Source organism: Protobothrops mucrosquamatus, unplaced genomic scaffold (assembly GCF_001527695.2).
Source record: "Protobothrops mucrosquamatus isolate PMUCROS unplaced genomic scaffold, P.Mucros_1.0 scaffold453, whole genome shotgun sequence".
Taxonomy (NCBI): Eukaryota; Metazoa; Chordata; class Lepidosauria; order Squamata; family Viperidae; genus Protobothrops; species Protobothrops mucrosquamatus.
In genome coordinates, this window is record NW_015386776.1 from 160,823 (window position 1) to 183,095 (window position 22,273).

Consider the following 22,273-nt stretch of genomic DNA (forward strand, 5'->3'; position numbering starts at 1 on the left):
ATTAAGTAATTGAAGTTGTAAACCTTATTAAGGGTTCCAAATGATTTTTTATAGGTGTAGCTTTATGAAATGATAGAATTAATTTCTTAACTTTATGGAAGATGGAAATTTTTTTTCTTTTCTTTTTTTGTATAAGTAAGGGATGCTGTTAAACTATCTTGCTGAAATGGTAAAGATTTTGGGTATTTGAAGAACTAATCAAATGAATAATTTTTATTAACACGGAGGAGATGGATTGTTTAAGTTTAGAGTTTGGAGCTAGAGATATTAATATTTGTTTACTTGTAGTTGAATGTTAGCCTAGGTTTGGTTTGGGAAGTCCGGGGGGTGGGGGGATGGGATAAATCATTGTGTAATACTTGTGATGTATTTCTTCTTTTATGATAAAAACAATAAAATTCTATATTGAAAAAAAAAAACAAAAAAAAAAAACTTTGAGTTCCTTAGATATGTTTATATAGATCTGAGTTAAGATTTGTGGTTTTTTTATTTTAGACTGTCAATCTTTCCTTACTACTGCTTCCTTTGGCTTTTATAACTGTCATCATGAAATTTTATAAGTATCCTTTACATGTTTCCTATGAATATCATTACATGAATACAATACTGAGAAGCTGCATTTTTTATTTATTAAAAAATTATACAGTCACCCATCATGCTTTGATGATTCTGGATGGCTAAGAATAAATTACAGTTATAACAATAAAACTCAGAAAGTTAGAAAAATAAATACCACAACATTACAAGCAGTCCTTGATTTATGACCTTTCACTTAGCGACCAAAGTTATAATGGACTCAAACAAATTATGACTTATCTTAGAACTTATGACATCTTAGAAGTTATGACTGCTGTACCCTGCAATCACATTTTGGGTACTTGGCAATTGGCTTGCATTTGTGACTGGATGCAGCATCCCACAGTCATGTGACCACATTTTGTAATGTTTTTGCCAGAAACTGGCAAAGCCACCCATTGGATAAAAGCTGATTCACACGACCATATGATTCACTTAAGAACAAGGTTGATTTGCTTAATTGCTGAGTGACTCACTTAATGCCTGCTATAAAAATGGTTGTACAATTGAGTATGGTCACGTGCCTCAACTTATGACTGCAATTTACAACTGAAATTCCAATCCCAATTTTGGTCATAATTTGAAGACTATCTATAATATACACAAGTTCTCAAAATTTTCATCTCACAGTCATATAGCCTTACAGCTGAGCTTATCTGTTCTCTTGACCCAATACCCGAGGGAATAGCAAAGATTTTAAAGTTTTTTGGAAGGCCAAAAGTTTTGGGATTTACTTAGTTTTGGGAAGAATAGAACGAGCAATTGGGCAAGCTCTACGTCAGAGAAAGCACCTCTTTCTGGTTCCCACTAGATGACACTGCTTCACGAAAACAACTTGGAACATGTCCATTCTGTCAGTTCTGGTAAGACTGAAAATATCAAGAATGTGTCTCTAGCATCTTTCATTTTGTCTATTCCTAAATTTTAACAAATGCTTATTACTATGGCCATCAATGAAGAAAACATTATATGTGAAACACTCTTTTGTTTGTTTTGTCTATAATGACAGGAGAAATATAGTGTAATTCATGAATTGATAAAAATCTGCAAAGTTTGAATTGCAGTATCAGCTTTAACATGAATTTCTTTATACTTAGGATGAAAATTTAATGGATGTTTTGCAATTGCTTGTTGCTCTCATGTCTGAGCACCCCAGTTCTATGATTCCTGCTTTTGATCAGAGGAATGGATTACGGTAAGAACTAAATTTCAGTAGAAATAACAATAATCAGTTGAATTTTTGGATGTCTTGTCAGATAAATGTCTTTTGCTACATATTAATATGGGGGTTACTTTGTATAAAACATCCAGTTACAGATCTTTTGTGAATTCATATTCAAGAATGTAATTTGAAACAATAATTCTATCTATGTATCATATCTCTCTCTCTCTCTCTCTCTCTCTCTCTCTCTCTCTCTCTCTCTCTCTCTCTCTCTCTCTCTNTAGGTATGTATTTATTTTCTTGTTTTATAACAATAACACAACATTTGGAACTTTGAATAAATTAGATGCTGAAACAATATAATATCCTAATATTGATAGAATTTAAGTATAATGTGTGTGATACTGAGTGATCTTTATTCTTTTAAAATTCTAGTGTCATATTACATTTGTTGAATTGTGTGTGTATGTGTGTGTGTGTCTGGCTGGCTGGCTGGCTGGCTGGCTCCATGGTTTTTGTTGACCAGAATATTATAGCTAGATATATGCAAAACATGCTTCTTGAATACTAAAATGTTTCAAGAAGTATCCAAATGTTAAGCTTTCCTTCTGGACCATGCTGTTTTGGTTATTGTGGAGATGGTTTCAACATTTTCCAGAATGAGGTCGATTTACTTGTGGAAAGCTTTATCCCCAGAACAGTCAGAATAGGGAAAGAACAGTCAAAATGGTCAATGAGAAAAATTGAATATCCGGTCTTTCGGGAAGTATTTTCTTCATGGGAAAATATGTTTTGTATATCCCTAGTAAAAAGTAACCAGGCCAAGGTAATAAATTGTACAAATGTAGAAGGTGGTTTTAAAACTGTTTATTTAATTTCAGCCCCTCCCCCCATCTGGAAATACACATTAAAATATTACAGTGACAAGAAATTCACATGGAATTTGCAGGATGTATATTTCCTAAAGAGAGCCAATGTGGTGTAATAGTTAGGGGAGTTCTACTCCACCTTAGGCATGAAGTCAGCTGGGTGAACCAGTCACTCACTTTCAACCTTAGTAAATAGGCAATGGCAAACCACTTCAAAAATATTTGCCAAGAAAACTGAAGGGATTAGTCTAGGCAGTTGCCAGGAGTTAACATTGACTTGAAGGAATCAAACAGGGGGGGGGGGGGGAGCCCTGTTAAAAATAAATGCGAATATTATCTCTTTCCATAGTCCTTTTGATATTGTTATGATGTCTTTGTAATCCTTTAGGATCTCTTACCAACTCTTACCTGGATTCACTTTTTAGCCTAACATATAATATATTTAGTTGGGTTTTGGCTTAGGAGGTTTTGCAAACTTAAGCACTGTGAATTGCATAGATATTATTTGTGACTTAGCACAACATCAGCTCCCTTACACCAACCCATCTTGCAGGGTTGTTGTTAGTAGGAAATTAGAAGAAGGAAGGTGTGTTGGATATGTTCATTGTCTTGAGTTATTTTTAAAAATAAGGCGGGATACAAATAAAACAGATAAATAAAAATATTGCTCTTTGGGTGCATGCAAAACTTGTATTGCATGATTAGAACAAACCATGACTTAGTATTACTTCTGTAAGTAAAGATACATGGCCGAGGCTGCCCAAGGATATTGCCTGTTTGAGATTTGACCAAGAGACTGGAGGTGGCTGCAGTATTCAGAAGGAAAATACTGGTCAGCAGGGAAGACAGTTCTCTGGTACTGATAAAGTAAAAAGAAAGAGGGGATGAGCCTGGTTTAAGCACAAATGAGGACACTAGGATCTGCTTCTAGAAGGAGGTCATAATAGTTTTCCCTTAAAAAATATAGATATATTTCATATTTTTGACACATAGCTTTCCACTGAAAAGGATTGAAGCAATCTACTGCTTAAGCTTGATGAAAACATTCTAGCTTAGACATTTGATTTGAGTTTTGTTAAGGTATTAGCCTGATTAAAGCAAATCCATAATGATCGAAATATTTCATGTGCTCAAAATAATAAAGTTTTCTTTAATATGCAGCACAAACAATTAGGAGTCACTGTAATTGCATTGTAATAATCACAGACTGTTTAAATATATGATGTAATATAATGTATCTTTCATATTAAGATGGACCTCGGCCTAATCAGAAAGAAATTCTTTCTCTGCGAGCCTGTTTACTGATGTTTATTAAGCAGTTGGTGACAAAGGTAAGAAATCTTCAAATTGAGACTATGCTATTCAGTTTTATTTTCTTACAGAGCTGTTTGCCCTGCTTATTGTTTTCAGCTTCTAGGAACCATCATTCCAATTCAAATGATGGTGGTGGGAGGGCAGCTTCCTGCTTTAGAGTGTACTGTATATTTCTCATGACTGAACATTTGCTGTAGGAAGTGCAGACTCTGAATAATTAAGGTGAGGAAGAAGGTGCAGCCCTTTAAATCTCCATGTCCCGCAAGAGCTGCTTTATTCTTCAATTAACAATTGCTTTCTCTGTAAGATAGGAAACTGAAAAAGACTCAGTGACCCATCAAGTCTGCCCTTTGAGGTTTTTTTTAATTTTTTAATTGTATTTCTTTTATTTTTTTAATTTTTGTCAGATGATGGATATGTGTTTATCTCAAGCATGTTTAAATTCAGTTACTGATGGTTGACCTACTACCTCTGCTGGAAGTTGGTTCCAAGCTTCCACTACTCTTTCTGTGAATTAATATTTTCTAACATTACTTTTGAACTTCCCTCCTGTCAGTTTGGGATTATGCCCCACGTTCTTGATTTTTGCTTAATATTGAAAATACTGCCTTCTAGAATCTTATTCACACCTATAATATATTTAAAGATTTTAGTCATGATCCTCCCCTTCTGTCCTCCAGGCTGTACATAATCAGTTCTTCCAATCTTTCCTGATATGTTTTGTTCCTCAAACCTTGCACCATACTTTTTGCCCATCTCTGGACTCGCTCAATCTTATCAATATATTTTTAAAGTGAGGATGTCTTTCTTGAAATGAAGAGAGATACAGTATAAAAAAGAGGGTTAACCATGTTGTGAATCCAGTGTTGTAATCAAACTGATGTGTATGTACAGAAACTGTGCCCATGGCAAGCCATCCATTTTGTCCTATTTCTTCCTTTTGTTTTCTGTCCCTTCTTCATTCTGTCCTTGTTATATTGCCTGACTGAAAAAAGCTCAGTTAATAAAGTTCCCCAAAGATTAGTGAAAATAACTGAAGGGGGTTTAGACTTTCTCCAGCTGAAAAAAAGGCAGCAGCTTTATAGGACAAATGTTTAAAAAATATTTTCCGAGCTTGGAATTGGTATTCAATTTTGCTTTAAGAATGCTTGAAGCCTTATTAAATAGCACATTCGGTATTTCTTCTTATTTATGACTCTAATGGAAGGGTCTTCAAACTTGGCTCTTTTATGACTTGTGGACTTCAACTCCCAGAATTCTTCAGCCAGCATACCTGGCTGAGGAATTCTGGGAGTTGAAGTCCACAAGTCATAAAAGGGCCAAGTTTGAAGACCCCTGCTCTAAGGCAAGCCAAGTATATGATTATACCATATATAGTTAAAATATTTTATCTTCTGGTATCAATTGTATATCCCGGAAGACTAAAAAACTGCTTTCTTTGATTATAGTTTGGGACTTGTATGTAAATATGTAGACATTCATTTATCTATTTATTTGTCAAATTTATATAGCCACCTATCTCACCAAAAAGTGACTCTGGATGGTGTACTTTATGCCTTTTTAATCAAAATGCAAGATATTTTGCTTCTAACAATTGATTCTATTTGATGTTTTTAGTAAATTAGTCGGAAGACTACTTTAAATAGATGAAAACTATAATGGGAATATTTAAAGCTAGTTTTATATTCAAAAATACAATTTGTCTATCTGGTTTAATAATTAGCAGTGACTCTGTGGGGTTCTAGGCAATGGTTATTCCAAGTTAATTGAAAGCACCAAAGACTATACTTGAGAGCTCCTTCAGGCAAACATAAGCTCTTTTAGTGAGCCACAGTCCTCATTTATTGAATAAGCTATATTGTAATTCATATAGGCTCCCTTTAAATTAATGAAGGCCAAGAGTACAAGATCTAAAGCAGCAGCCCCCGACCTTTTGGGCACCAAGGACTGGTTCCATGGAGATAGGTTTTTCTATGGACTGGAGGGGGTATGGTTTCATGTGCTGCCTGTATCCCACAGATGGAGCTTTGCTTGCTTGCGTGGCCTGGTTTCTGCCCTGCCGTGGACCGGTGCCAATCCAAGGACCAGGGGTTAGGGACCCCTGATCTGAAGGATCAATATATGGGGATGTACGGAATCCATTCATGGTACACATAGTCATAGGGACCCGTATGGAAATTAATACTAACTAAAACTAATACCCAAGTCATTATTAATGAATCCAAAATATTTCACTAGTATTTATGTTAGACAGCAACCTTTCTCTTCTGCTTTTAAATGCGTTACTTGAATTATATTTCTCTTGATTTTATCTTTTAAGGACTATGGAGTGAAAGAAGATGAACTACAGGGCATTCTGAATTATCTTCTTACCATTCATGAGGTAAACTAAGTTGGCAACTTGCTTCCAAGAAGCTTTTGAATAAAATATTCCCTCCTACCATCCAATAACACAGAAGTAAGAAAAACATGCATAAAATTGATTGAAACTAAAAAAAAATCATTTAAGAACCCTCATCTTGAAGTTCAGTTGTGTATCAGGATTCTGTAGGGGTTTTTTTTCCATTCATTTCATCAAATTGGAATATCAAGGGGTGAAAGAGAAAAGAACAAATGGTAAAGCTGTATCCACAAAATATTTTTTTCATGAAAAAACAAAACAATAATAATAGCATTTTAAATAAAGTATTTCTGGATATATGTGAAAAATGTGCTACCTGCAATAAGCCAAGCCCTTAAAATGTTTGTTTATTTTAAATTTACACAATTTACTTATTCACAAGTGGCACTTTTTTCATTATATTTTGGTTAAAATTGAGGGTCTGCTTATTTATGGATGGGTTTATCCATGGTTATGCACCAGCTGTATGGATATTTTTAAAAAATATTGCTACATATACTGTACTTCTTGATAAGCCCATTCATGGATAAGCTAAAAGAAATTTTGAGGGTGAACTTTGCCACTTAAAACTCTTAGTTTATCTTCAAGTATATACTATAAAGCAGTAATTAGAAGTTACTATTGTAATTATTGGTATCTTCATGTTTTGGTTTCAGGAAGAGTTTGATACAAGAAGTATTATCAAACATTTAGAAAGTAGGATATAAATATAAATAAACTAATTTGCTTTCAGGACATTAAAACAAGTAGACTAAGTAATTTTACATCTTAAGTAGCTCCCCCCCTCCCTTTGAGTTCTATGTGCATTAATTCTGGCATTTAGAAATAAAGTTTTCTCTTCAAAACACTGATGGAGATATCCCGGAGCATCTAAAAAGTAAATAGAATTTATTTATTTTATTTTATTATATCTACAATAATACAAGCACTTGCTGCATAATACTGCAGACTTAACTGTCAATAAGAAAGACAAAGAAATCTTGATAATGTATACTGTGGTACCTGAAGATAGCAGAGGAGAAAAGAAAGAACTACAATAGAAAAATCACAAAATATAAAGATCTGCATATAGTAGTAGAAAGACTGTGGCAAAAGAAAACAAAAATAGTACCTATAGTGATAAGGGCCTTTGGTGCAGTCCCAAAACATCTGGAGAACCACTTGAACAGCATTGGCATTAATAAAATCATAGTCAATTGCAAAAGGCAGCTTTACTCAGAACAGCTTACATTCTGCGATGAGACATTTAACACCATCAAGCATCAACATCTGCCTATTCTACTGCTCTTGGAAGGGAGTAGGTGGATAAAAATGCCAAGTCAAGTCTAAACATTTGGCTGACTATGTGATGAACAATTATAGTTGTTCTGCTCCTTGTTTAAGGGGCAAACCCTTAAACAAGGAGCAGAACAAATCAAGTAATTAAAAAAAATCCATTCAGTGTAGTGATTCACAATTTAACAGGCAATCTCTATTAACAACTAAAGCAAGCCCAAACATAGCCACCATACCTATGGAAAACATGCTAAAATATGGCAGATTGCATGTAAAAGTATAATTAATGTAAAACAGATACTAACCTGGAAATGCCAACATTAATATTTTACGTGATTTCTATTATTATTATTATTGTTGTTGTTGTTACTACTACTACTATTATTACTATTATATTTTATTCTGCATGTAGTGTATGTGTATAAAGTCAAATTAAGGTAGCAAACATATGTAATCTTCTTACTTCCTATTTTCATCACCACAACAACCCTATGAGGTGGGTTTGTCTCAGGGAGAGTGACTGGCTCAATGTCACCCAGCCAGCCTTCTAGGCCAACCTCTTGACTACAATACTAAACTGGTCCCATGTTCTCTCTTGAATCACAGTCTATAATTCTGCAGGTGCTATAGCTGTTATTTCTGTGCTTTCATTTTAATTTATGCTTCTTGATTTAACCCTTTTGTGTTTGGTTCTTAAACTTTTAGACCCGACCTACTTTGTCTTATAGTTACTTTCAAATGACTGGCTGCTAGGTTGACATTACGTGGCTCAGCTGTTTTTTAAATGCTGCGGCAGCAGCCATTCTGGGCTTTCAACAAGAAGATGACTGTCTTTTTTTATTTGCTTCTGCTGGGCTTTCAGGTGCCTGAGCTCTGCTCGGGCTGCTTGCCAGAGTCTGAAATGTAATGATGCCTACATATTTATGCTGCACTTGATCTCATATTCCCAGTCTGCTCAGTCTTTGCCAGTTGGTTGGCCATTTACAAGAATTCTTCCTACTTTCTTTCCCATTCCCAATGCCTCCTTATCCAATCTCAGTTTCTGATGTCCTCTGGTTATCTTTCTTGTGAGACTTCAGGTCTTTCTTCTGTCTTTTCTCCTTTCTCCTTTCCTTTTTCTTTTCCACTTTTCCTCTTCAATGCCACCATAACTAGTTCCAGAGTCAAGCACTTTTAAAAGTCCAGGTCAATCAATTCCATGGGGTGGGGCCTTAAAGGAGAACAGGTAAGGGGACCATGGGCTTTTCATTCACTACACATTCTTATTTTCACAGTCTGCTTATATTAAATATGGAGTTTTATTTAGTACTTTAAGCAGCTTTGTTTTTGTCAATTTCTTAAAGTATTTCTGGACTACAGTATTTATGCATTTTATAACATAGTTACTATTTTATTTTGTAAAAATATGTGATTTTTTTGTATTGCAATTTCTAGTTTAGGACTAAAGTCTGAAACAGTTTAGCAACACATTATTTTATGTTTTTTGTATGACAGGACACGTGCTAATCAGTTTTGGCATTAGGAGTCTAAAATAAAAAGCAACAAAAGCTGTTATTTGAATAACAGTTTCCCTGCCATAAAAAGTTGCTTCTGAGTATTTCTTTACTTCTGACATTTTTTGATTTATAGCATGGATATATCAAAACTTTCATGGGCAAATAGATTTATATCCTTGGTTCTTTAGATGGCCTGCTTTTATATATTCACTTTTTTAGTATTGGGAGTAGGGATAACTTTGAGTTCCTTAGGTATGTTTATATAGATCTGAGTTAAGATTTGTGGTTTTTTTATTTTTGACTGTCAATTTTTCCTTACTACTGCTTCCTTTGGCTTTTATAACTGTCATCATGAAATTTTATAAGTATCCTTTACATGTTTCCTATGAATATCATTACATGAATACAATACTGAGAAGCTGCATTTTTTATTTATTAAAAAATTATGCAGTCACCCATCATGCTTTGATGATTCTGGATGGCTAAGAATAAATTACAGTTATAACAATAAAACTCAGAAAGTTAGAAAAATAAATACCACAACATTACAAGCAGTCCTTGATTTATGACCTTTCACTTAGCGACCAAAGTTATAATGGACTCAAACAAATTATGATTTATCTTAGAACTTATGACATCTTAGAAGTTATGACTGCTGTACCCTGCAATCACACAATCACATTTTGGGTGCTTGGCAATTGGCTTACATTTGTGACTGGATGCAGCATCCCATAGTCATGTGACCACATTTTGTAATGTTTTTGCCAGAAACTGGCAAAGCCACCCATTGGATAAAAGCTGATTCACACGACCATATGATTCACTTAACAACAAGGTTGATTTGCTTAATTGCTGAGTGACTCACTTAATGCCTGCTGTAAAAATGGTTGTACAATTGAGTATGGTCACGTGCCTCAACTTATGACTGCAATTTACAACTGAAATTCCAATCCCAATTTTGGACATAATTTGAAGACTATCTATAATATACACAAGTTCTCAAAATTTTCATCTCACAGTCATATAGCCTTACAGCTGAGCTAATCTGTTCTCTTGACCCAATACCCGAGGGAATAGCAAAGATTTTAAAGTTTTTTGGAAGGCCAAAAGTTTTGGGATTTACTTAGTTTTGGGAAGAATAGAACGAGCAATTGGGCAAGCTCTACGTCAGAGAAAGCACCTCTTTCTGGTTCCCACTAGATGACACTGCTTCACGAAAACAACTTGGAACATGCCCATTTTGTCAGGCCTGGTAAGACTGAAAATATCAAGAACGTGTCTCTAGCATCTTTCATTTTGTCTAATCCTAAATTTTAACAAGTGCTTATTACTATGGCCATCAATGAAGAAAACATTATATGTGAAACACTCTTTTGTTTGTTTTGTCTATAATGACAGGCGAAATATAGTGTAATTCACGAATTGATAAAAATCTGCAAAGTTTGAATTGCAGTATCAGCTTTAACATGAATTTCTTTATACTTAGGATGAAAATTTAATGGATGTTTTGCAATTGCTTGTTGCTCTCATGTCTGAGCACCCCAGTTCTATGATTCCTGCTTTTGATCAGAGGAATGGATTACGGTAAGAACTAAATTTCAGTAGAAATAACAATAATCAGTTGAATTTTTGGATGTCTTGTCAGATAAACGTCTTTTGTTACATATTAATATGGGGGTTACTTTGTATAAAACATCCAGTTACAGATCTTTTGTGAATTCATATTCAAGAATGTAATTTGAAACAATAATTCTATCTATGTATCCTCTCTCTCTCTCTCTCTCTCTCTCTCTCTCTCTCTCTCTCTCTCTCTCTCTCTCTCTCTCTCCCTCCCTCCCTCCCTCCCTCCCTCCCTCTCTCATCCTATCCATCCATCCATCCATCCATCCATCCATCCATCCATCCATCCATCCATCCATCCATCTATCTATCTATCTATCTATCTATCTATCTATCTATCTATCTATCTATCTATCTATCTATCTATCTATCGTGTGTGTGTATTTACTGAGAAATAGAGAGCTTTGTTACTGGTTGCTAATACCTTTATTGTTTGAAATGAAAAAAGATCATAAAAATTGGATCTGGTGACATGGTGACATAGTTTACAAATGTCACGACCTACAACTGAAATTGTAGACTCAATTATGGTTGTAAATGGAGGACTACCCCTCACTTTTCTGGATGCTGTCACATATGACCAGCAAGGGACATATGTCAAATGTTATAGTTAACATAACTTTCTCTCAAAGAGACTGATATATTCAATCCATCACTTGGAATATAGACACATTAATAAATATTTATCTAACATTGTAAACTGGGCAAAGATATAGAAAAAGGCTGCAAATATATGCTCCAGTTTGTGTTCTCTATATATTTCAAAAACTATGTTTTTTAAAATATTTTCTATTATTTTCAATAAATATTTGTGTTAGGATATTGAATTTAGTAGCTGGAACAGTAAAGTGAACAATAGGTCAGAACATACAATTGTAGTTGATTAGTTATAGTGTGCTGATTCATGCATGATGCAATCTGCACTATGCTTGGTTGCTATAAGTATAAAGGGGGAGTTCCCTTTTTCCCCTCCTTTTTTTCTTCTGTGTGTTCTGTATCCTATTTTAGATATACCTCATGATGTTCCTGTGTTCCTGGCTATCTTATGTTCTTCCTTTTCTGGATGATGACAAAGACTGCTGTAAATTTAAATAATAAATACATTTATATTTATATAAAAGACTGAAAGTTTCTGTCAGTGTCTCCGACTTCATCTGGACAGCTGCTGCACAATTCCTTGATAATTTGCATTTGTCATTTTGAACTAATAACTTCCTGTCTTTCTTGTTTGTGACCCTTTGCTATATAAATTCTCTTTTCCATTAATAGGAGTAGGATTTGAGTTAATCATGAATATTTTTTCTCCATTTTGATTCAGTGGGACAAGTATCTTAGTAATATGCGGGATTGTTTTAGCTATCACTGTATACAATAAGTATTATTCTGTAAGCGTAGCTTGATTGTTGCCTATGTAAATTATTTTAGCCATTTTTACTCTATGACTTTTAAAAAATCTTTTGTTTAGTGTTATCTACAAGCTTCTTGCTTCCAAAAGTGAAGGGATCAGAGTACAAGCACTGAAGGTGATGGGCTACTTTTTAAAGCATCTGGCACCCAAGTAAGTATTAGATGGGAACTATAGTAAACCATAAAAACATCTAACCCCTTAAATATTATTTTTTGGGATTATTTTCTATAAGTAGTCCTCAATGTACAACCACATTTGGGACTGGAGAATATAATCATTAAGCAAGTCATCACATGACCGGACCAAATTTTATGACCATTTTACAATGGTTGTTAAGTGAATCGCATGATGCTAAAGGAATCACCCTGTTATTAAGTGAATCCAGCTTTCCCAATTCACTTTGCTTGTCAGAACCTGGCTAGGAAGGTTGCAAATCATGATTGTGTGACCACAAGATACTGCAACCATCGTAAATGCAAATTGGTTGCCAAGTGCTTGTATTATGAACATGTGACTGTGGGGCTGGTCATATCTTTGAAGACAGGTTATGTCATTTTTCTTGAGGCCATTGTAACTTAAAGCCAATGTTAAATTAATGGTCATAGTTGAATTGCTGTAGTTGTAATTGATTTTATATTGTTATTTATTAATTATTTAGTGCTGCAATGGCCAGAACTTCAGGCAGAGGTCATAGATCCCAGCATTCAGTGCTGTTGTAATTTCAACTGATCACTGAACAGTCTACCTATATTACATTTTAAAAACAATTAGATCTTAGCCAAGTATACATAAACTAGGCCTGCCCATATTCTTTTAATATTCCCCTGTACTGTACTTAACCATAATTTGTAAATCTGTTATGCCTTTCAAAGAAGCTAGAACACGATAACATAGTTTAAATTTATTTACTTATTATTTATTTTATTTATAAAATTTATTGCCCATCTTACCATAGGGTAACTCTGGGGGGCTTACAGTCATAAAATATGTATATACTGTACATATAAAATTTAAAAAGTAATTAAAATCAAACATTAAAACCTATGGACACATGGGGAGGACGAGGGCAGAGTGGGGGGAAGTGGGATCTGTTATTACTTGATCAACTATCTCCACTGTGCTGTTCATCTACTGGGGGCCCCAAGCCAACTGGCAGAGCCACATCTTTACCGCTAAATTTGATTTGCATATTATGGGTTCTTTGGCAATTATTAACCATTCTTTATTTCTGATATAAACATAGCAAGGTGTTAACAACCTTTTGAAACTTAGAAGCAAAGCAGGGGTTCCAAGCAATTGTGTGCATGTCTCAATTTATTTTATAAAGACTTGATTATTTGACTATATAGATTAAATTTCCACCAGAACACTTATTATTAAGAAATATCTCTGAGATAAAACTTGATATTTTCCTTTTTCATAATATAAAAATTAGCTACAAACCTAAGCATAAGCTAAGCATAAACATAAAATAAATGAGTATGGGGAAGAAAAGGAGAACAATTTTCATTTAAATACTGAAAGTGATAGTTCTCCAAAAATACATTCAACAAGTTACTTATTATTATTTAATTTTCCATATAATTTTAGGAGGAAAGCAGAAATTATGCTTGGACATGGACTGTTTTCTCTTCTGACTGAGAGGCTTACGCTTCAAACAAACTTAATTTCTATGACTACCTACAATGTACTTTTTGAGGTAAAAGACTTAAAATATGTAGCTGAGATGATTTAATTTATACTGATATGTTCCAGGTGATAAAATTTGGATTTTTTTGTTTCTATTTCAGAGAAATACTAGTTAACAAACATAAATGTTACAAACATATGCTTAAGTTGAAAAGCCAAAATTAATAATTCAGTACTTAATTTTAATAAAAAAATTAATTTAATTAAAATAATACTTCAATAGTCAAACAGATCTTTCAATATTATCAAAATAAATTTTAGAATGGTATGATATGATGTGTTGATATGTCTGTGTATGTGTGTGTGTGTGTGTGTGTGTGTGTGTATTTTGTCACCAGCCTGAGGTAAATAATGTTATCTGAGCAAGGAAAAATATTATAACGAGGCAGTAAGAAGTAAGTCATTCTTGCTGCTTGCCACCTAAAGCTAATTTTACTTATTGATATAGTTATTTTAAAGATCAGAATTTGTCTGTTTTTAATTGAACGGTTTGAAATTATTTCAATATTAGATTTTTCTTAATATGTTCTTTTTTTTCCTTTTTAATCAGATACTTATTGAGCAGATTTGTACACAAGTGATGCATAAACAGCATCCTGACCCAGATTCAACAGTGAAAATACAAAATCCCCGTAAGCATCTGTATTTCTTTCAGATAAACTATAGAGAGCCTTTAAATTGTGCTTTATGTGTTTCAAAAAGGGAAAAATGTACTAGGAAGTATATTTCTTATATTTATGTTTGCTTTCATAATCTAACATTTGCTACTTTGGGAAGTGTTGTTACTTGAAGTATTTTTAAAGGGGTTTTTTTTAGGAAAAGGACTTCAGTAACAATTTCAATTTTAGCATAAATCTGAGTACCTAAGTTGGTATGACTTCACTGGAAATTAAATTCATTATTAATTTCCATTCTAAATTAACTGTATCAGTGCTGGGGGAAAAACTGGCCTGATGCTTCAGTTTCTCAGATACTTGAAAGCTCTTCATTGGAATGGTTAATTAACTTATTTTTTATTAATATGAGAGCTGTTAACATGTACAAATGAGAGGTAAAAGGGTTATATACAGAGGAATAAGGCGATATACAGAAGCCCCATAATCAGCAGCTTTGTGTAGCTGTAACCCTGCAATAGGCCTTTAAGCATGTTCATTCAGATTCATTTATAATATTTTAGCAGTCTAGAAACATGTCTTATAGGGCTTCTTATTTGTAGGGAAACTCGCAACAGGTTTTAGGTCAGTGGTTCTCAACCTTTTTAATGCCGCGACCCCTACCGGTCGTAAGTCGAGGACTAAACCGGTCGTAAGTCGAGGACTAAACCGGTCGTAAGTCGAGGACTATCCAACCGGTCGTATGTCGAGGACTTTCCCTGCCCGGGAGCGCCGCGCATGCATGGTTCTGCCCCCTGCGCCGGCCGAGGCGTAGCTGGCAAGCGGCAGAGACGGAGCAGGCCGACCACCAGCTGGCCCAGCCCAAGGGAGGTAAGGCACCCGCCGGAAAAGGAGGAAAAAAATGGCGGACAAAAAAATGGCGGACAGCCTTGCTTGGCGACCCCCATGAAATGGTCAATCGACCCCAAATGGGGTCCCGACCCACAGGTTGAGAACCACTGGTTTAGGTGAATATGATTCCAGCCTAGCAGTCTTTCATTATTGTTGTTCTATATTGGGAGGCCTTAAATATTTACTATTGTTTTACCTATTACCTCTTTCAGTTAAACATCTGAATAGGATTGCTATAGCAGAAAATAGTAAATCTAGAATTGTTTATTATTTTGGGTTTTAATCCCAGTAAGTGCTTTGGAGCAGCTATGGACATGATCATGTTTACAGCTCTTTTAAGGAACTGGTCCTTTTCTCTTTTTCTGAGGAAAGCAGCCATACTATCTTACAATAGTTCATTTAGTGACCATTTGAAGTTTACAGCTGTACTGAAAAACATGACATATGACTGTTTTCACACTTATGACTGTTACAACATCCCCATGGTCATGTGATCAAAATTGAAATACTTGGCAACTGACTCATATTTATGATGGTTGCAGTATCCTGGGATACTGGGATCATGTGATCACCTTTTGCGACCTTCTGATAAGCAAAGTCAATGAGAAAGCCAGATTCACTTAACAGCCATGTTACTAATTTAACAACTGCAATGATTTACTTAACAACTGTGGCAAGAAAGATGGGAAAAAGGGGGGAAAACTCACTTAACAATTATCTCGCCCTAATATAAATTTTGGGCTCAATTATGGTCGTAAGTCAAGGACTATCTGTACAGCATAAGGTTTTGGTCTGAATTTAGTAACATTCTGCCTTAATTGAAAATATGTTCTGCTATAAAAGTATATTTGAAGATGTAATAATTATCCATCTATAAATATATACTATCCAGCTTATCTGATTTCTGTCTCTTAGTAAACATTCCCAGATGCCCTTGGGAAACTCACCAATAAGATTTCTCTTGTCTCTTAGGCCCAGGAAGCAATTAATAAAAATATTGAGTGTTTTCAGGTTTCTGTATGGTTAAATTGAATTTTAAGATGCATGATGCCAAACCAGAATAAAGATACAAGGAAAAAGGATACAAGGATGTATTTGAAGAACCAAGATTTTTTCTCCCCTTATTTTTAATACATATAATCCAGTTTGTTAATGAAAGCACTGTAGGAAATGTTCCAGGAATAATTCCCCAAAAAAGTATACTTTGCTTTTTGTTATATACCCATGTAATAATGTTTAACTTGGGAAGAAGGAAAAGGAACTAGAATGAGGGAGATGAAAATCTTATTTTCATGTTGATTTTTAAAATTGTTATGTTTTCCAGAGTTTCTGAAAGTTATTGCTGTTTTGCTGCGTAATTCTCCGCCATGCTCAGAAACCATGGAAGTCCACCGAGTTTTCCTATCAGACATGATTAAGCTTTTTAATAGCAGCAGGGAGAATAGGAGGTAAGATCATTTTATATCTATATCTATATATCTATATAATAATGTAGCTTAGGAAGCTGTTTCTTCAACCTGCATGATTAAAATTGTTTTTAAACTAAGAACTGGTCTCAAATTGTTCACATGGTTTAATCAATTACTAGCTGTATCAAGTGTTTATTAATGTCATTAATTCCTATTAATGTTGTCTTTGAGTTGTATTTTCCTGCTTTCTTCAAAGTGAATTTTCAATATGTGTTTGCATTTTTCAGGAGTTTACTACAGTGTTCTGTATGGCAGGAATGGATGCTTTCCCTTTGCTATTTTAATCCCCAAAGCTCTGATGAACAGAAGATAACAGAAATGGTGTATGCCATTTTTAGGATATTACTTTATCATGCAATCAAGTATGAATGGGGTGGCTGGCGTGTTTGGGTGGATACCCTAGCAATTACACATTCAAAGGTGAGTTATGCAAAAACAATTCTAATTCTGATTTTTTTTAAAGAACTTTGAAGAGCAATTTGATAGGTTTAGTAAAAACAAAATTTTCACTGAATTTAACTAGAGAGAACAAAATAAGGGTAGGTGTCAATATTCCATAAAGCAATAATTGAAAATATTTGGTGCAATGCTTGTGCAATTTCATGTACCAATGGTATGAGTAGCTAAGTTGATGATCAGAAAACTATGTTTTATTATGAACTGCCTGTGCAGTTGAACCATATAAATTTGAAACACAAGGTGGCGCACCTTGCCTATTTGTATGTTAGAATGATGCCCTTTTCTTAATATGGAGAGGCTGAGCAACAAATTACTATAGTCTGATGAAACTGAAGGGAAAGCTGTTTCCACCCAAACAAAGAGAAGAAAGGTTGTTAGAAGAAGGTTTCTTCTTGAATAAGAAATAAAACAATTTTCCTACTACTAATAGTATAATTTTTTACAACTATAATAAAATTGTGATGGAAAGAATTTTTCTCTAATGGGGGGTAACCTTTTTTCAACTGAAAAACAGATTTTAGAGTAAAGTTTCAATGGTTGCCACGGTGGTTCCTTCTTCTATTCCCCCAAACATTTTTAATACAGCTCTGGGTGGATTTCCATATGGGGATTTACAATGTAAGAAAAATGAAGAGACTTCCCCCCCCCCCATTATACCGTGAATTATGGGACACTTGGTGTGTTGACGGCACAGTTCAGGTACAAAAATTGTTCTTTCAGCTATGTGGATGTCGATGCCTTATGAGACCATATTTATAAAGTGAAACAACAGATACTCTCTTTCCAGGTTATGATTTTACTTACATAGATTGTATTTAAAAGTTATTTATGAATTCTGTTTGATAATTAAGATTCTGGATTAATATTTAATTTGCATTTTATTCTTTTGAATTGTAGAGGTTGAAATTAACATTAATAATTTTCTTAAATTGTGTATAGTTTATAGGGAAGATAACTATTTTCTAGCGCACTTTTTTCTCTGCTTTGTTCATAATAAATTTTAATTACATAACTGTTTTTTCATCATTAATATAAGACTACTCAGTTTTAAATTCATTGGTATTAGACACACATCAATTTAATGCTGATTCAAGGTTTCCATACAGCTCATGAGAAATGTTACAACATGAACATTTGTTTATGAGTTGATAGACATTTGTAAGAAGATAAATATTAACATTGCTAATAATTCTATAAATTTTAGACTGCACTGTTTTGATATAAAATAATCTTATCATGTGAATGGATGCCAACTAGAACATACATATACTGTATACATACATGTGTGTTATGTATGTATATATTATATATATGTATATGTGTGCGTTACATAGTATATAAGTATATAAGTTATAAGAATCAACACTTCAGTTTCTGCATTACATAGATTTTGATAGTCTACATATTCTGACATGAGAAACTATTATTTAAATTAATATTAAGTTTATCACTTCATTTTTCAATCCAATAAAATGATAAAAAATAGTTTTTGTTAAGAATACTATTTTCATGCCACTTTCAGCCAAGCTTGCTCCCAGTCAGGTGTAAAGTGGGATAGCTAAGTGATGGTGGGAACATTTTAAGGACACGAAAAATCAGACAACTTTTTTTGTATGGGATTTATTGCCAGAGTTCATTGTTCTTGTCAAAATGGTGTCTCAACCATTATTCCAGGCAGTTTTCATATACATACATTTGTTTTTTTTTAATAATTGGGTTAGATCAGCCATTGTTTTCCATTTCTGTCTTAACAATGCAAGAGTTACATGGCATGTGCTGTTGAATTCAGGTTAATTCACTTTAATTATCCTTATGACATATCACCTGCATGAACTAAGATTTATCCTACCCCATTGGTCAATGCTATTGTAACATATATTGTTGAAACTGTCATATTATTTTTCATCCTTTGGGGTTTTTTATATACCACTCTGGGTATTGGGTATTGGGACTAGAGTAGCATACAAAAGTTAGTAATAAAATAACCTGTTTTAATTAAATTTCTCTGTAAATGTTCTGAAGACAAGGATCCTCAAAACTTTCTTAAAATTGTTACTGAATTCTGAATTTAGTTTGAATAAGTATGCATTTTTGTAGAGTTTCAATATATTCAAATTCATAAGAAAAAAAATCCTTAAACTGAGTCACAGTAATTGCTTTTAATTTTTTTTTGTATGCTTTAATTTATAATTTAGCTCTATTTCATTTATGCATCAGCCACTGTCTATTCATACTCTACTATATAATTTTATTTTTGGTAAAGAGCTTGTGTGGAAAGAACTAGTGTTGCAAAATTGGATAGATCTTGCAGAGCTGCACATCAAGATACATGGAGCTGCTATAAAAAGCCAAAGAAACTCAATTGCAATTTTATTGTTCAGTTTGATAGATTTCCTGCCACCTTTGTAGCAGGGAAGCCGTTTGTCACTGTAGCCTCTTTTCCAACTGCAGTACTACGCTTTATAAGCAGTGATGGCTTTTGTGGCATAATTGCACTACCTAGGTTTCTTTTGCTCTCAGGATTTGAAGGTGTACATAATCCTATTATAGCTAAAGCCTGTTGTAATGCTCTGATTTTTAAAAAAAATCAGTATTTTTATATCTTTCCTCCCTCTCGTTTCTGCTCTTTTCATTATATACTGTGTAAAATAACTTGCTTTTATTGCCTAGTTTTTATATTAGTCCTAAGCAGAATTAACCACAAAGGAACCCAGATAGAAGCTATATTCCTATTGTGATAAATTCTTCTAACATTTCTTCAGTTTCAGCTTGTTTATGTCTTCTTTACTTTTGCTAAATCCTTGCAACTTCTTAAAGTGAATTTATTTTCTGAAAATATATTTTGGGAGTAATCTGGATAATTTATTTTTTCTGTTGCAATTTGAATAATGTATCAACATATATTTAAAATATTTATTGATACATTAATTTATATCACATGTAATTTTAAGTTTTGACTATAGTTACATAACGTTTAGAAATTACTTAGCCCCCAAGAATTGAGAATTCAAATGCAATAAATTAAAACAAGGGATGAACTTTAGTTTTCTATTTAATGTTTTGGCAAAGTATAAGATTGAATAAGATGCCAAATATAAATCACTCAGTGAAACTGATGTCCATAAAATTAAGTTGAATTATAGTTATTTACTTGATTTGCCCAGGCTTGCAGATGCAGACAAATTGAAAAAAGAAGACCAGCAAAAATGATTTGTTGGTTGTATTGAATTATGGGGAAAGATTAAAGAGTCTGAAGGCATGAAAGGAGGATGGCTGAATATTGAAATGCGTAAATTTGCCCCATAGAGCTTGAAAATGGCAGACCTTGAAGGCCTGGGATGTTCTTATCCCAATGGAATAACTTGAGGAATAGAAGCAGTAGAATTAGAATTCATATAAACCTTCAGAATTTAAAACATGAAAATACTCTTGTAAAATAAAAATAAAACTTTGGGCCATGATTGGAAAGACAATGGAAAAAATTAACATATAACCGTTGACTTAAACAGGTATCCCATATCCTTAGAGAGTTGACCCCTTGATGATGAAAATGCATTTACCCCTCAATATATCTGCAGGACTCCCCCTAAACTTTCTACAGCATCAGAGGTTCTTGCTTGCATATATTGGCTTTTATTATCAAAATGATATTTTTGGATTGACAACTCATATATTTCAATTATGCTGTTTAAAGTGAAGTGATTGGTCAAAATGTAAAACACTCAATATTAATTTCAAAATAGAATAAGAGAAGTATCAAATATAAAGCTGAAAATTAAAGAAGTAACAGAGCACACTAAAAACACCCTAGTGACTCTTGAGCTGTAATTTGCAAAAGTCCATACTACTTTAGTTAAATGCACCTAAGGGAAAAAGAGAGAAAACATAAGAGTATATTTTTACGTATGTCTAAAATTAAAAAAAAGTTGAGAAATTTCTGTTGTTTCATGAGAATTACTTTGAAGCATAAATGAGGAGCAGAAGAAAAGATAAAAATAGAAGGTATAGAAAAAATGTCAGGTTATATTGGACTGGAATGGTTAGAAATTATAAGACGTATAATTAAAGATCAGAATTGTGAAAGTTCAGAAAGTCAAAATAAGAGCCTTAAATTTAGAAGAAATGCTTAAGCTGGATATTAAAGAATAATACAGATTTAATACATTTTGTGCAATAGAAAAATATTATGTAGAGAGCTACTGACCTATAATTGTAATAATAGAAAGAAACATTTTGAATATTTCTATGAATATTCAATCCATACTAGTATGGCATTTGCTGATATTCAATCAAAGTGATAAAATCATCAAACACTATAAGTATATTTAACTAGTCCCCAAATAAGTGGAAATTTGCTACTTTTAGGGAATTGTAATGTAGCCAAACTTCTCCTTATTCTCAAAACAGGTTCACAAAACACTAAAACTTCTTAGGAGGTAAGGGAGTAGCATAAAACTGTCTGGTTGGATAGCAAGTAATATCTCCTATTTCATCTTATGTGGATGAGCAGCCCTACTATACTTGTCCTTGCTGTAGTCTCTTCTAAAATATACAGTGAGGAAAAAAATTATTTGATCTCCTGCTGATTTTGTACATTTGCCCACTGACAAAGAAATGATCAGTCTATAATTTTAATGGCAGGTTTATTTTAACAGTGAGAAGACAGAATAACGACAAAATAATCCAGAAAAACACATTCAAAAAAGTTATAAATTGATTTGCATTTTAATGAGTGAAATAAGTATTTGACCCCTTCGCAAAACATAACTTAGTACTTGGTGACAAAACCCTTGTTGGCAATCACAGAGATCAGACGTTTCCTGTAGTTGACCATCAGGTTTGCACACATCTCAGGAGGATTTTGTCCCACTCCTCTTTGCAGATCCTCTCCAAGTCATTAAGGTTTCGAGGCTGACATTTGGCAGCTCGAACTTTCAGCTCCCTCCACAGATTTTCTATGGGATTAAGGTCTGGAGTGTGGCTAGGCCACTCCAGGACCTTAATGTGCTGCTTCTTGAGCCACTCCTTTG

At 33.7% G+C, this 22,273-nt stretch overlaps 1 protein-coding gene across 1 annotated transcript in view; it reads left to right on the top strand.

Annotated features, from left to right (window-relative positions):
• The window catches only part of LOC114922179 (lipopolysaccharide-responsive and beige-like anchor protein), an 89,420-nt gene that overhangs the window by 56,114 nt on the left and 11,033 nt on the right, over window positions 1–22,273 (top strand). Inside the window, exons 16-25 of the mRNA XM_029284236.1 lie at window positions 1,674–1,771; window positions 3,345–3,463; window positions 3,859–3,938; window positions 6,242–6,304; window positions 10,580–10,677; window positions 12,179–12,271; window positions 13,712–13,820; window positions 14,361–14,442; window positions 16,640–16,763; window positions 17,012–17,204. Coding sequence (XP_029140069.1) covers window positions 1,674–1,771; window positions 3,345–3,463; window positions 3,859–3,938; window positions 6,242–6,304; window positions 10,580–10,677; window positions 12,179–12,271; window positions 13,712–13,820; window positions 14,361–14,442; window positions 16,640–16,763; window positions 17,012–17,204 — 1,059 coding nt within the window. The remainder of the gene's footprint in view (window positions 1–1,673; window positions 1,772–3,344; window positions 3,464–3,858; window positions 3,939–6,241; window positions 6,305–10,579; window positions 10,678–12,178; window positions 12,272–13,711; window positions 13,821–14,360; window positions 14,443–16,639; window positions 16,764–17,011; window positions 17,205–22,273) is intronic.